General features: G+C 42.9%; 1 protein-coding gene across 5 annotated transcripts in view; it reads left to right on the top strand.

The window, feature by feature from the left end:
* Positions 1 to 14767, top strand: part of cacna1sa (calcium channel, voltage-dependent, L type, alpha 1S subunit, a) — a 25120-nt gene extending 10353 nt beyond the window's left edge. For 2 of the 5 annotated variants that reach the window (XM_027025432.3, XM_081705062.1), the window contains 33 exons: positions 356 to 581; positions 867 to 1074; positions 1499 to 1619; positions 1744 to 1858; positions 1989 to 2088; positions 2417 to 2486; positions 2638 to 2770; positions 3215 to 3344; positions 3573 to 3632; positions 3764 to 3870; positions 4303 to 4390; positions 4543 to 4650; positions 5274 to 5326; positions 5454 to 5600; positions 6109 to 6310; positions 6482 to 6640; positions 6812 to 6922; positions 7120 to 7203; positions 7770 to 7817; positions 8799 to 8825; positions 8992 to 9117; positions 9619 to 9684; positions 10505 to 10596; positions 11015 to 11174; positions 11315 to 11442; positions 11554 to 11650; positions 11780 to 11882; positions 12098 to 12199; positions 12300 to 12430; positions 12512 to 12637; positions 12781 to 12980; positions 13097 to 13127; positions 13710 to 14767. In XM_027025432.3, coding sequence (XP_026881233.2) covers positions 356 to 581; positions 867 to 1074; positions 1499 to 1619; positions 1744 to 1858; positions 1989 to 2088; positions 2417 to 2486; positions 2638 to 2770; positions 3215 to 3344; positions 3573 to 3632; positions 3764 to 3870; positions 4303 to 4390; positions 4543 to 4650; positions 5274 to 5326; positions 5454 to 5600; positions 6109 to 6310; positions 6482 to 6640; positions 6812 to 6922; positions 7120 to 7203; positions 7770 to 7817; positions 8799 to 8825; positions 8992 to 9117; positions 9619 to 9684; positions 10505 to 10596; positions 11015 to 11174; positions 11315 to 11442; positions 11554 to 11650; positions 11780 to 11882; positions 12098 to 12199; positions 12300 to 12430; positions 12512 to 12637; positions 12781 to 12980; positions 13097 to 13127; positions 13710 to 13916 — 3866 coding nt within the window. In that variant the 3' untranslated portion in view covers positions 13917 to 14767. Of the gene's footprint in view, positions 1 to 355; positions 582 to 866; positions 1075 to 1498; positions 1620 to 1730; positions 1859 to 1988; positions 2089 to 2416; positions 2487 to 2637; positions 2771 to 3214; positions 3345 to 3572; positions 3633 to 3763; positions 3871 to 4302; positions 4391 to 4542; positions 4651 to 5273; positions 5327 to 5453; positions 5601 to 6108; positions 6311 to 6481; positions 6641 to 6811; positions 6923 to 7119; positions 7204 to 7769; positions 7818 to 8798; positions 8826 to 8991; positions 9118 to 9618; positions 9685 to 10504; positions 10597 to 11014; positions 11175 to 11314; positions 11443 to 11553; positions 11651 to 11779; positions 11883 to 12097; positions 12238 to 12299; positions 12431 to 12511; positions 12638 to 12780; positions 12981 to 13096; positions 13128 to 13709 lie in introns of those variants that run through there. The other 3 variants (XM_081705060.1, XM_027025433.3, XM_027025435.3) reach the window with 3 other exon arrangements.
* The last annotated feature ends 608 nt before the right edge of the window (positions 14768 to 15375 follow it).

Here is a 15375-nt window from a genome sequence, read left to right as displayed (position 1 = left end):
CAGTGGGAGTTGATCCTAGCTTTCGTGTTCATATAGTCTTGGGACAGATGATGTCAGGATGTACTAGCCAGTGAGGTGTACCAGTGGCTGGTCTTCCCCAGTGTTTCATTGTGTAAATACAAGTGTTTTTAGATGCAAAGCACCTCATTCACACACACATTTGTCAGCCTGAACCTTCTCCACGAGGGTGTGCTATTATCACCCAGAGCTTCATATCAGTGATAGTGTGTCCTTGTTTATTGCTGTAATCATCGTCCATTTTCTTTACAACCTCTGTGTTACTGGATTGGATGTCACAGTGATGCTACTTTCTCTCTATTTGTGGCATTTGTCCTGTGTCTGCTATTGTCCACAGAGAACTCAAATACAGCTCTGCTTTGCCTATTTGCCATGGAGATGGTGCTTAAGATGTATGCTCTGGGCCTGCCTTCTTACTTCATGTCCCTGTTTAACCGCTTCGATTGGTTCGTGGTGTCTGTGGGCATCCTAGAGCTCCTCCTGGTGCACATGGGCGTTATGTCTGCCATGGGCATCTCTGTCATGCGCTGCATTCGCCTGTTACGCCTCATCAAAGTCACCAAGTATGCACGTGGTAGCTGTTCAAGTCTCTTCACATTCACAGCAGACTTTTACATGCCTACACTGATTCTACTTAGAAAATCTTACAATTAAATTCATTGTAATTAAATTTAAAATGTATGTATATTATACAGAAATGTGTTCTAAAGCAAATGTAATTCCACATTACAAACTGATGTAGGCTGAATTTTCTAAAGCACAGAGAAAACAACATGATGAATGACCAGTTGTCATACTGAACGCTCCATTAATTAAGTAGTAAGGGATTCACGTTACATATCTTTCAGGTACTGGACGTCTCTCAGCAACCTGGTGGCATCTCTCCTGAACTCTGTGCGCTCCATCGCATCCCTCCTCCTCCTCCTCTTCCTCTTCATCGTCATCTTCGCTCTGCTGGGTATGCAGGTGTTTGGGGGCAAGTTCAACTTCTCCGACCAGAGCATGCGCAGGAGCAACTTTGACACGTTCCCACAGGCCCTTATCACTGTCTTCCAGGTGAGCCCCCATTCTTGATTCTGAAGATATAGTCTCTCTCTCTCTCTCTCTCTCTCTCTCTCTCTCTCTCTCTCTCTTTTTCTCTCTCTCTCTCTCTCTTTCTCGCTCTTGCATTTTGCCTATCTCAATTCTTTTCTTGTTAATGTTATTAAGACATTAACAAGATACTATAACTAGTTAATATGTAAACATATTTAGCAAAGAAGACTGTGTGTGTTTGTAGGGAAAGTTTATTTACGAGAAGTAGGAAAGAGGAGAGCGGAGACCGTCCGGTGACTGACTCAGGCAATGACATGTTGGTAGATTGGTTGTTGTGTGCCCTGCTCCAAGAATGATTTGTAATTTTCTTGTTGGGTCATAATATCGAAATTCTATGATATTTTGTATTTTTTAATTGCCTCTCTCTCTCTCTCTCTCTCTCTAGATTCTAACAGGAGAGGACTGGAACATTGTGATGTATGATGGCATCATGGCCCATGGAGGTCCTGTTATTCCCGGCATCCTCGTCAGCATTTACTTTATCATCCTCTTTGTCTGTGGGAACTGTATCCTTCAGGCTAGTGTGTGTGAGCTTGTGTGCACAAGTTTGTGTACGAATTAAACGTATGTAAATGTGTGTGTCTGTTTGCTTGTGTGTTTGTGTGTGTTTTCCCAAGCTGTCTAATCCAGACATCTTGCTGAACGTGTTCTTGGCTGTTGCTGTGGATAACTTGGCTGAAGCGGAGAGTCTCACCTCTGCTCAGAAAGAGAAGGCAGAGGAAAAAAAGCGCAAAAAGCTGCTAAGGTGCAACTGACCTGCGTGTGCTGTGTGCTGCATATACTGCTGACCTGCGTGCACTGTGTGTGTGTGCTGTGTGTGATGCTGACTGTGCCTGCTCCTAGCTTGCATGTGCTGTGTCCTGTGTGTGCTGTAGGGCGAGCGCTGGAGATAAGGGCGATGAGGAGAAGAGTGTACTGGCTAAGAAACTGGCAGAGCAAAGAGCGAAGGCCGAGGGAATTCCAACCACAGCCAAGGTAAGACTACAGAATGCACACTGACATGCACACTCCTCAAAAAGCCACAGACCACACACACCCCAAAAACACACACTCTGCAGTAACGCACACTGCACATACTGCAAAAACGTACATGCACACAGCACACACCACAATAACACACATTTACTATGCACTTCGCAATAACACACACACTGCATATTCCACAATAGCACACAAACCACATACTCCACTGCCACTTACACACTGCACACACAGCTCATGCCACAATATTCAGATTATGTGGACCACCAGCAGTGTGTATGAAACATTTTCTGATGTCTCGTTGCTTTTTCTGTGTGGGCAGCTGAAAGTGGATGAGTTTGAGTCCAACGTGAATGAGATCAAGGATCCTTTTCCACCCGCTGATTTTCCAGGTGAGTTGCTGCTGCAGGTGCTTCCTTATCAAATGATGGTGTAGAACACAGCACCTCCTGGTGATTGTTCAAGGCCTTTTTACTGCACTGGTCTCTTCCTACTTTTACATCCACCATCAGCATTATTGTGAGCATCTGACCTGTTGCCCAGGTGACGATGAAGAGGAGGAGCCAGACATCCCAAGCAGCCCAAGGCCTCGGCCAATGGCAGACCTGCAGCTGAAGGAAACAGTGGTGCCTATGCCTGAGGCCAGCTCGTTCTTCATCTTTGGCCCTCAAAACAAGTGAGAGCAGTGTGTTTGCACAGAGCTACAGTGAAAACATACTGCAGTGAATGCATGTTTTATATACGTGTGTGTGTGTGTGTGTGTGTTAATGTGGCTGTGTATCACATTAGAATATATGTCAACCTAAGGTTCTAGATGACCGTTCTGCCTTGGCGTTTGTTAGCCTCAGGAGGCACAGATAGATGTTTTGCTGTTTATGGTAATGTTTTCATGATGTGACACTGAACATGGTGTGATACTGAACACACTGATAATACAGATCTGTGTAAGAACACTATCCTAATTCTATAGATTATTGGGTTAAGACCTATTATTGCATTAATTTATTGTAATTGATCCCATAATTAAGTCATTCATCCTGGAGTATTAGACATATTGTTACAGGTTATTGACTACTTTTGTCTCTGGGGGATTGTAGGTGAATTTGAGCTTTCTCCCCAGGTTCCGTAAATTGTGCCACCGTATCATCAACGCCACAACCTTCACCAACATCATCCTCCTCTTCATCTTGCTCAGCAGTATCTCTTTAGCTGCTGAGGACCCAATCGACCCTGTTTCCTTTAGAAACCAGGTACAGGACCACAAGTGCGAAAATCCTGGGAATGCTACTTAATTGCAGTTCCCAGCAATCACAAATCTGAAACATTTTTTATCTGTCAGTTTTTCTGTCTGTTTTATCTGTCTGTTTTTCATTGCATTTTTCAACTACCCACTAAAATTTAAGGCACAAATAACAATACTGCTTGACTATCTCATGGCCTCTCTGGTGGGTGACGTGTTTCCTCCTGCTGGGTATTAGGCTCTGGCTTATGCTGACTATGTTTTCACATCGGTCTTCACGGCAGAAATTGTACTGAAGGTAATACTACAACATTTGAAACATCTGCAGCACCTGTAACTGTTACATCAATAACACCTGTAACTGCTGTGATGTGAGCTTGAGCCTTCTTCTGTCATGTGTCTAGCTCAGATATTGTCTGTGTGTTCCAGATGACCACATATGGCGCCTTCTTACACAAAGGCTCCTTCTGCCGAAACTCCTTTAATATCTTGGACCTCATTGTGGTCGGCGTCTCTCTGTTGTCAATGGGAATGGAGTGAGTGACAAACCTTTACATTTACATGTACATGTTCATCATTTGGCAGGAACTCTTATCAAGTGTGTATTTTTAGTGTGACAGTATAAGTGCTCCCTGGGCCTCCCCTACATTTAATCTCAGACTGCTGCTGGGTTTGAATGCTATGGTGGGTGTTGGTATGGAATTCTTGTTGTTATTGTTCTTGTAACCACCAGACCTCTGTTGGGTAATGACCTACAGTATGTGGTGATGTGTGCTGTAATGTGTGGTTATGAGTTGCCATGTATGGTGTGAAGTGATAAATTGCAGTGTATGGTGATTAGTTGCAGTCTGTGAGGACAAAGTACAGTGTGTGGCGATGAGATGCAGTGTGGTGTGATGCAGCTATAGTGTGTGGTGATGAATTTCCTGCAGTATTTATTGTTGCTTAGCTTGTGCTGATCTCTTCAGGTCTAGTGCCATCTCTGTCGTAAAGATTCTCAGAGTGCTGAGAGTTCTGCGGCCTTTACGAGCTATAAACAGAGCAAAAGGGCTAAAAGTGAGTTACAGCACTGATCTAGGGCCAACTTCCCATGGCACATACTCACATCAATTAAAAACATGAAAGACAAGCATTGATCAGAGATCAGAATTTTGACACAAACATGAAATCTGCAGTATCATCCTGTGTTTTCTCGTGTGTTTTCCCAGCATGTGGTCCAGTGTGTGTTTGTGGCCATTAAGACTATTGGAAATATTGTGCTGGTTACCATGCTCCTGGACTTCATGTTTGCCTGCATTGGAGTCCAGCTCTTCAAGGTGAGAAGCTCAAAAACAAGAAGCAGGAAGAAGAGTACTGAGTTTGGAATTATAGCTGTAAATGTGCTGTGAACATGCTCTCACAAAATGCAAGAGGATCTATACTTTCTGTAACGTTGGCCCGAGTGCCGCAGGGCGTGGAGCAGGACGCACAGACTCCCTTGATGTGGTGAAACATTTATTGACATTAAACACAAACGACATTGGTGGCACTCACACATAGTGAACATGAACACAAACAGTTAAACACTAACAACATCAACTATAACAACTATATAAACATCAATGTGACATAAGCAAACGACATCGACCAACAATGAGGCGTGCACTGACGGGGGTTTAAATAGACAGACAAACACTCAACGTTAAACCCCGTGCAGGTGCATGACATCACGGAGGGCATGGTTACAAACGAGGTTGAACCGCCCTGCAAGCGGCAGGCTGTACCACGTGACTCGTGGGGGCAGAGCGTCCTGTGACACTTTCATGCATTTTCTTATGATTCTCTGAAATATTTTTTTACATATTAATATAAACATAAATATAAGCAATTTGCTGTTGGTGTGATTTTGATACTATTTGCAGGCCTTGTGATTCCATTTTTTTTCCTGTAATAACCACAGGGTAAATTTTATGCATGCACAGATCCACTCAAAATGACTGAAGTAGAATGCAAGTAAGTTTTTCTCATTCTCTCCTCTTTTACTGTGGATGGGAATGTAGTTGATTGGTGTAACTTTTAGCGATGGTGGGATAATATTTCTCTTGGCCTACATTGCCTTGCTCTGCTGTGGGATTCTCAGGGGCAATTTCATCAAATACCAGGAGAACAATCTGCACGACATGGTGATTCATCACCGGGAGTGGATCAATAGCGACCTCAACTTTGACAATGTGCTGAACGGCATGCTGACGCTCTTCACTGTGTCCACGTTCGAGGGCTGGCCCAAGTAATACCCACACTGCCATGGAGCATCTCCCCTCACATACCCACCCTCACACTTCACACACCTGCACTCACACTTCACATACCTGCACTCACACTTCACACACCTGCACTCACACTTCACATACCTGCACTCACACTTCACATACCTGCACTCACACTTCACATTCTCGCCCTCACACTTCACATACCTGCACTCACACTTCAAATACCTGCACTCACACTTCACATACCTGCACTCACGCTTCACATACCCGCCCTCACACTTCACATACCCGCCCTCACACTTCACATACCCGCCCTCACGCTTCACACACCCGCCCTCACACTTCACATACCCGCCCTCACACTTCACACACCCGCCCTCACACTTCACATACCCGCCCTCACACTTCATAGATTCACATCCCCACCCTCACACATCCAGCAGAAATATTGCATTGTCTGTGCACCTTTTTCAACTATTCTACATGTATATGAACATGTATTTGTTGCCACTGCTGTGTGTGTAGGCTGCTGTATAAAGCAATTGACTCCAGCATGGAAGATGTTGGCCCTGTATACAATAACCGCACAGAGATCTCCATCTTCTTCATCCTCTACCTCATCCTCATTGCCTTCTTCATGATGAACATCTTCGTTGGCTTCGTCATTGTCACCTTCCAGGAGCAGGGAGAACAGGAGTACAAGAACTGTGAACTAGACAAGAACCAGGTAGGTACACCACCCACTTACACAGGTACAGCATCTAGTTGAACAGCTTTCCTACCCACCTCTTCAGGTACACCATCAACCTATCAAAGTGTAGCTCTGGTTCACTTTCAATTAGCTATCTATCTATCTATCTATCTATATATACACACTGTATCTGTGTCCTTTCTCCAGCGCCAGTGTGTGCAGTATGCTCTGAAAGCTCGCCCACTTCGGTGCTACATTCCCAAAAACCCTTACCAGTACCAGGTGTGGTACATTGTCACGTCCTGCTACTTCGAGTACCTCATGTTCCTCCTCATCATGCTCAACACCATGTGCCTAGGCATGCAGGTATGCTGCCAACACCTCAGTATGTCCCTGCATTATGTAACATAAATCAGATATGCTCACAGCCATGACTTCCATATCAAAGCCATCTTATTTTCTGCATGCCCAAAATATTGCTATATCTAAATTATCTGTTCTATTCTGCTGTGTTCTATTCTCTTTGTTTTTCTGTAGCACTGTAACCAATCAGAGCACATTACCCACCTGTCAGACATGCTGAATGTGATTTTCACCGTGCTCTTTACTATAGAGTTGATTCTTAAGCTTGGAGCCTTTAAGGCAAAGGTCAGTCTATACCTAATTCAATACACTGTAATGTCCCATTATTCCATACAAACAAAAATGTAAAGTCTTTTTTTTCTTTATCCCAAAGACTATAGCTAAGATAACTACATTACATGCAGCTCTATATCACAATATATTTGATATATGGGTACGTTAATCTGATAAGTTTATAACAGTGATTCACCTCTATTTCCCAGGGCTATTTTGGGGATCCCTGGAATGTCTTTGACTTTGTCATTGTCGTGGGCAGCATTGTTGATGTCATTCTGAGTGAGATTGATGTATGTATCATTCATGAATCCTTCAATATTACCCGCAGGTTAATATAAAGGTTTATGTAAGTGCTATAGAGAGTTGTTTCAACTGTGCTGACTGTCTGGACTGTATCCATCTCATAATTTGCCAGCGACACTCCAGCCACACCCCCCTGTCAGCCCTCCTCTTCAACTCTAGCTCACCTGAGCTGGCCAGTACCTGTACCTGTCTCCCCTGGCTCTGCCCCCAGCCCCACCCACCACTGTTCTGTGGTGTGCAGTTGTCAATCATTTCACAATTACATGAACTAGCTCTTCTTCTTCCTCTGTCCCTCTCTAATCCTCCCCCCCTTTGTCTGCTTTCTCTCTCTCTCTCTCTCTCTCTCTCTCTCTCTCTCTCTCTCTCTCTCTCCATAACCCTCTCTTGACCCCTTTCCTCTCTTTCTGTCTTCTCTCTTTCTCTCTCTCTATCCTTTCATCTTTCTCCATCTGTCTCTCTTTGTTCCCACAACTCCTTTCTCTCTCTCTCTCTCTCTCTCTCTCTCTCTCTCTCTCTCTCTCTCTCTCTCTCGCTACATCCTTCTCTCCTGCAGGCTGCTATGGCTGCCCAGGGAGGACTTTACTGTCTAACTGGTTGTGCGGTAATTATCACTCAGTGTGGCCTTTCTTTGGCCTTGGACACATTTACAATGCCAAAAGTGGTTTACCTTTGATAGCCCTTTTATTTTGTCTTTAGTGTTGGACTGGGTATGGCATGGTATATGATGCCACTTTTAGAAGACTTGCTAAAGTATTTTACAGTAGGTCAGATGTTCTCCTGAAATTAACACTAGCATCCTGCAACATTTAGTTCAGAGTCTAAACGTGGCAATTAGTCATAAGTACAATAATCATATACTTCCCATCTGCAGGCTGAAAAAAAATCAAAAAGAATTTTAAAAAGGACTCAAAAGGATTGAGGAATCAGGAGTCAACATGCATGGATGAGTCCTAAATAAATCCCTCACTGCAGATGTTAGCATCTGTTGATTGGTGTAGATTTGTAGTTAGATTTGTAGACAGTGGTTAAGTAATTTGAGGAAGTGGTTAAGTATTTGAAGAAATGTTTTGGGATTGGTAATTAGCAGTTGCAGCCATTAGGTTGTGGTTTGCTTGACCATACATTTGTGATTTGCATGATATTTGTATTAGTAAATGATCACTGTCTCCACTGTTTTGCAAAAAGTTAATTAGGAATGAAGACTGATGTGTAAGAAATGAGAAAGTATTCACTGTTGTGCAAAAATTGTTTGCTATTTTGCTCATATGTATTTGGAACTGACAACATGCACTGATGGCTTGGCTGGTGCACTTTAGCACATGAGAAAAACAAATTTAGGCTAAAAAGGTTGAATATTGTCTTTAATGAAGGAGATATTAACTGTAAATCTGCTACTAATCCATTAATGATGTATACTAAAACAGATTAATGATGTATACTAAAACAGATTCCTTTCCATTGTAATTATCTGTATACTTTCACTGAGTAAAACTTAATGGCCTGAGCAGTTTGGTGTATCATAAAAATCTAAAATCTGAAAACAGTTGCATAATAAATGTGTTTGTCCCTATTCTATCCTCAGGAGGTAAACCCAATGCAAGCCATAGCTGTAAGTTCTGACATACAAGTCTACAATGTTTGTACTTCTTTAATAAATGAAAGGCATGTATTTTGTTTAATTTTTTTATTGTAAAATGTGTTCTTTTTCTTCATAAATTAACTTATGACAGACCTAGAAGGTCCTTATGAGAGACTGGGCTCATGCTTTTGTGCAGGACACGGAGAATATGAGTGTGTCTATCACACTGTTCCGGCTCTTCCGGGTGATGCGTCTGGTGAAGCTCCTCAATCGTTTTGAGGGGATTCGGAACCTGTTGTGGACTTTTATCAAGTCCTTTCAGGTCAGATGCACAAATATACCAGTATCTACAGGGAGACCAGTATGTACAGACCAACATTTACGGAGATACAAGCATTTACAGGGAGACTAGTATTTACAGAGACAAACATTTACAGAGATACAAGCATTTACAGGGAGACTAGTATTTACAGAGACCAACATTTACAGAGATACAAGCATTCACAGAAGGACCAATGCACTCACCATGCTGTTATCATCCCATATCAACTAGCGAAAGGCTTGAAATTCAGCGGAAGTTGAATAAGGTAGGCTAGAGCAGGGAAGACACCATGTAGTTTTGTAATCCTCTTAAACGGACATCTAACATCACAGGCTTATGGTCTGACACTTTTATGTGTTTATGGTGATGATATTTTAATGTAATTTATTCACTGTCCTGTTTTGTGCGTGTATGTGGGTGTGTGTGCGTATGTTTGTATGTGTGTTTGTGTGTATGTGTGTTTGTGTGTGTGTATGTGTGTGTGTGTGTGTCCGTGTACAGGCTCTGCCATATGTGGCTTTGCTTATTGTCATGCTTTTCTTCATCTATGCTGTTATAGGCATGCAGGTGAGACCAAACACTCATACACACATACACACACATACTCACATACACACATACTCACAAACACACATATTCACATACACACATATTCACATACACACTCATACACACATACACACACATACTCACATAAACACACATAATCACATACACACATACTCACATATACACTCATACACACATACACACATACTCACATACACACATATTCACATACACACATACTCACATACACACTCATACACACATACACACACATACTCACATAAACACACATAATCACATACACACATACTCACATACACACTCATACACACATACACACATACTCACATAAACACACATACTCATATACACACATACTCACATACACACTCATACACACATACTCACATACACACATATTCACATACACACATACTCACATACTCACATACACACTCATACACACATACTCACATACACACTCATACACGCATACACACACATACTCACATACACACATACACACACATACACACATACACACTCATACACACATACACCCCTGCTCACATACACACACACTCACATACACACATACTCACATACACACACATACTCACATACACACATACTCACATACACTCATACACACATACACACATGCTCATATACACACATATACTCACATGCACATGCACTCACAAACATATAAACATTCTGATTCAGTGTAACTCTGGCAGTGACAGGATTGTCTGGGTGAATAAACAAAAGTGAAGTGAAAAAATCTGTTGCCTTACTGAAAGAGCTCAGTTACTGGTGCTGTCTCTGCCCCCTATAGGTATTTGGGAAAATTGCACTAATTGATGGAACAGTGATTAATCGCAACAACAACTTCCAAACGTTTCCACAGGCTGTTTTAGCACTGTTCAGGTGAGCCTAACCCTAACCCTAACCCTAACCCTAACCCTTAGGTGAGATCCATCACCTAAATCAGGAGCACTGCTGTGTCCTAAATCCATGTATGTGTGAGTGTGCGAGTGTGTGCAGGTGTTTTAGGGTATGGAGCTCACCCAGGTGTTTGTTTTGTGTATGTGTTCTAGAGCTGGTGACGAGCCCACCCATATGTGTGAATGTGTGTTGGTGTGTGCAGCTATTTTAGAGTTTGGTGTTCACCCATATGTGTATGCGGGTCATTTAGAGATGGTGTAGAGCTCACCTCTGTGTGTGTTTGTGTATGTGTGTGTGTCTGTGTGTCTGTGTGTGTGTGTGTGTGTGTGTGCGTCTGTGTGTGTGTGTGCGTCTGTGTGTGTGTGTGTGCGTGTGTGTGCATGTGCGTCTGTGTGCGCAGATGTGCCACAGGTGAGGCCTGGCAGGAGGTGATGTTGGGGTGTCTGTATGGTCAGCGCTGTGACCCCAAGTCTGACTACCTTCCTGGGGAGGAGTACACCTGTGGTTCAGGCATCGCTGTCCTCTACTTCATGAGCTTCTACATGCTCTGTGCTTTTTTGGTGAACGTTATTCGGATATACGCACATGCACACACCCTAAACATACACACGCATGCACATACCCTAAAAATACACAAACACACCCACCCTACATATATGCAGGTATACACAGAACTGATTTTGTGTGTACTCCTGTTTAGATCATTAACCTGTTTGTGGCCGTCATCATGGATAACTTTGACTATCTAACTCGTGATTGGTCCATCCTTGGGCCACATCATCTTGACGAGTTTAAGAAGATCTGGGCAGAGTATGACCCTGAGGCTACGTGAGTAAACAACCAATCAACTGAGAGCTTTGGCATGCATCAAATTGTGCAGTACACAGCTCCACTACCTGGAAGCTCCACTACTACTATAATGCCTGTGCCCTCCCACAGAGGACGCATTAAACACCTGGATGTAGTGACTCTGCTGAGGAGAATCCAGCCCCCGCTTGGGTTTGGCAAGTTTTGTCCCCATCGTGTTGCTTGCAAGGTAATATACAGAAACGAACACACAGGTGTTTAATACAGCCAACACAAACATTTACCCTGTAATTAAATTCTACCCTACAGCATGTCTGATTTTACATGCGTGATTTTGTGTTTGGTCATGTGGTTACAGAGATTGATCTCCATGAACATGCCTCTGAACAGTGATGGAACAGTTACCTTCAATGCCACGCTATTTGCCCTGGTTCGAACTGCTCTCAGGATCAAAACAGAAGGTATACATGCACATAAACTCATGCATACCTGTATGCAAAGAGATTAAAACAAATTACACACACAGTACACTTATCTTATAGTGAGATATTGAGAACATGTTACTGCCTTTCCCTCACACACCCAGAGAAAAGTTTTCATAAGCATTAAACATAATCAAGTTTTTACAATCATAAACACAACCGCATACCTCATCTGCTTTTACCTTACTGGTCAGGTAACTTCCAGCAAGCCAATGAGGAGCTACGAGCTATTATAAAGAAAATCTGGAAACGGACCAGCATGAAGCTGCTGGACCAGGTCATTCCACCCGTTGGAGGTCAGCAGAGATGATGCCAAAGGCGCAGACCTCTGGAGGTGGGTGCGTGTGCGTGTGTGTGGGGACATGTGGGGGTAGCTCATACAACCATGTGTTTCAGATGATGAGGTGACAGTGGGGAAGTTCTACGCCACGTTCCTGATCCAGGAGCACTTCAGAAAGTTTATGAAGCGACAGGAGGAATATTTTGGCTACCGGCCAGCCAAGAAGAAAACCACCAGTGAGATCCAGGTGAGACCTCCAGACCATCTTCCTCTCAGCTCATCATAGCCCACGGACCTCTTAAGCCCCCCCCACGCCTTTCCATTGTAGGCTGGTCTGCGCAGCATTGAAGAGGAGGCCGCGCCAGAGCTGCAAAGGACGATCTCTGGCGACCTGCTGAATGAAGAGGAACTGGAGAGAGCCATGGATGACGTAGCCGAGGACGCCATCTTCAGGGTATGTGAAAAAAAACCTACTGTCAGTGGAGTGGCCCACTATAGTAAATTTACAGAATGTCAAATAAGCCTGCTGCCTTCAAGCTGTGACACAGTAGCTCTTTAAATCTGTCTGTCTCTGCGTCTGTCTCCATGGTTTACCAGCGTGCCGGTGGTTTGTTTGGCAACCATGCTGACCCATTCACTCTACAGCCGGGAAGCCCTCTGCCTACTCAGGTGACCAGCCAGCGCCCCCTACAGATTGCAAACAGCAGGTCAGAGGAGGTTGTGCCCAGTTCTTCCTCTTACTTTGCCTACCTCCCCAATATAGACAACTACAACACAAACAACAACATCACACAAAGGTAAGCGTAGGCGCGGCATTCTAGAGGATGTGGCTTCATGTCTGGGTGTGTGTATTTTGTACAGCGAGAAGTTTGGTAAACTATGACAATTATATGATAAATGCATCACTTTTCAGGTTTTCATATGAGGATATTGATTGCATCCAGGCAAGCCTTGCTTCACCCATGACACACACTCAACCTTTTGCAGGCACACAAGACATTACAGTTACATACACTACAGCACATAATATATTACAACACAACACACTGCAGCTCATAGTCAAAGTCAAAGTCAACAGTTACAACAGTTGTTGGCACAAAGCAGCTTTACAAAGCATAGCATATTAGAACACTCAACACACTACAGACACACGCACTACAGTACATAAAATAATCCAGCACACAGCACACTATAGAAACATACACTATAGCACACAACACCCTATAGACACACAACATACTATATCACACAACAGACTAAACACATGCACTAAAACACGCAACACATTGCACACAAACATGCAACACTGAAAATCCATATTGTGCATGGTCCCTCCTAACAGCATACTTAGGTCTACCACTTGGCCTGGACAAGTTTTTTTAAATCTCACAAATAGGCTTTTTTTTGCATTTACCACAGTTAATCATTTTGACTACACTTTGTATCATATACATTGGCTTTGAGGGTGGCAGTGAGCCCTAGTAAAGTTCTACAGAGGGATTCTTCATTCTCATTACTGTTTGTAGGTGCTGAATGCAGGCGTAGTGGCCACGCTGGCCGCAGACCATGACTTTGTTAGCGTGACAAAGGCGGAGCTGGCTGCTACTCTGCATATGAACATCCACCAGCTGGACAGCAAAGCAGCTGCAATTTTAAACGCATGTGCAAGGCATGGAGCTAGCACTTTAGCCGCACCCTCTCCCACATGCAATGACATACACAGCCTGGTGTAAACCAAAAAATGAATGTCAAAAGTCTGTGAATGTTTCAATTTGCTGGAAACAAAATATGCTACATCCCATAATGCATCAGTGGGTGACTGGTGATGGGAGCTATTTGACTACAGTTTTTTTTTCAGTCACATAAGACATTTTAAAGAAACTGGGTTTTAGGTGGCAAACACTAAGCTAATGCTTACATTTGCTACATTTCTTATGCAACTCATTTTTCATAGCCCACATACATCAGAAATGATAGATACTATCAAAAAGACACATTTTAAACCTATTTTGGCAATACACAAGGCCCAGATTAGGCCTAAATTACATCGTATGCAAAGTACATAAAAGATGTTTTTTCCCCAAAATATGGTGCACTTATTGTGGTTCACTGTATTAAATGAGATGATGTTTTGTTGTTAGCAAGTAAAACTGTAAGGCCTGCTTGTCTTATTGCTGGTAAATATGAATGCTAACCAGTAGAACAGTCCCTGAAAAAGTGCCCTTAACAGCACTATGGAAAATTCATGAGTTGCAGTAGTTCGGCACTTCAGCGCCATCTGGTGAAAATAAATACTGCACTGGGTTAAATTGCGTGACTCACTCAGTCATGAACTTCATTTCATGATCATTTGACCATCCCTGTGTGCTAGGACAAACAGAGCTGCGTATGCACAGCCCGAGTAGTGTGAAGCCTATAAGTATTGTCTGCTTGCACAGATTTTACAGGTTTGAATATGTCATCTATTGTTACTAGCGCTTTTAAAATGTAATCTTGTACATATACCAATGGAACTGGATTTGTATTAGCTAAGGAGTCTAAATAATAATTAAATTATGCACTTAATCACTTTTTGCTGACTTTATTGCATTTGAGTGATGTCCTTTATTTTACTTTTTCTTCCAATTCTCTAAGTTCACTATCATATAGGCCTCTGTTTTTCTAATCAGGGTCATGGTCAAATATGTGATCAAGGCCTCGTACACAGAGAATATTTTGCTATGTAAATGTAAACAAATCCCCAGGGAGGTAATTATATAGCTAGCTTGGGTCTGTGTGTTTTGTACTACCATGTTGTGCCTTTATATGACAATAGTAAAAGACAATGTTTGGTCTCAGAGGGGCAGCCCAAGACGGACGTGTAACGGTGGTGGCCCGAGTGCTGAAGGGTGAGGGGCAGGACGCACAGGCTCCAGCCACGTGGACAAATATTTATTATTACATAAAGACAGCGGCACTCACATATAACACTAGAAATGAACATGAACATGAAACCGTTAACATGGAACAAACCACGTGACTGGCGTGAGGTGAGCGTTCCGTGACAGGACGAAGACTGAGAGTCTGAACTTTGTGTGTGTATGTGTGTATATGAATGATTAATTTCACATATTCATAATAGTTTATACCAGTCACAGCTGTACAAATTTCAAATTTGCTACATAACATTGAAAACATTAACAGTGAAAAGTT

This window comes from Electrophorus electricus, chromosome 22 (assembly GCF_041902795.1).
Source record: "Electrophorus electricus isolate QZ-2024a chromosome 22, ASM4190279v1, whole genome shotgun sequence".
Classification (NCBI taxonomy): domain Eukaryota; kingdom Metazoa; phylum Chordata; class Actinopteri; order Gymnotiformes; family Gymnotidae; genus Electrophorus; species Electrophorus electricus.
This window is presented reverse-complemented; position numbering and strand designations above follow the sequence as displayed.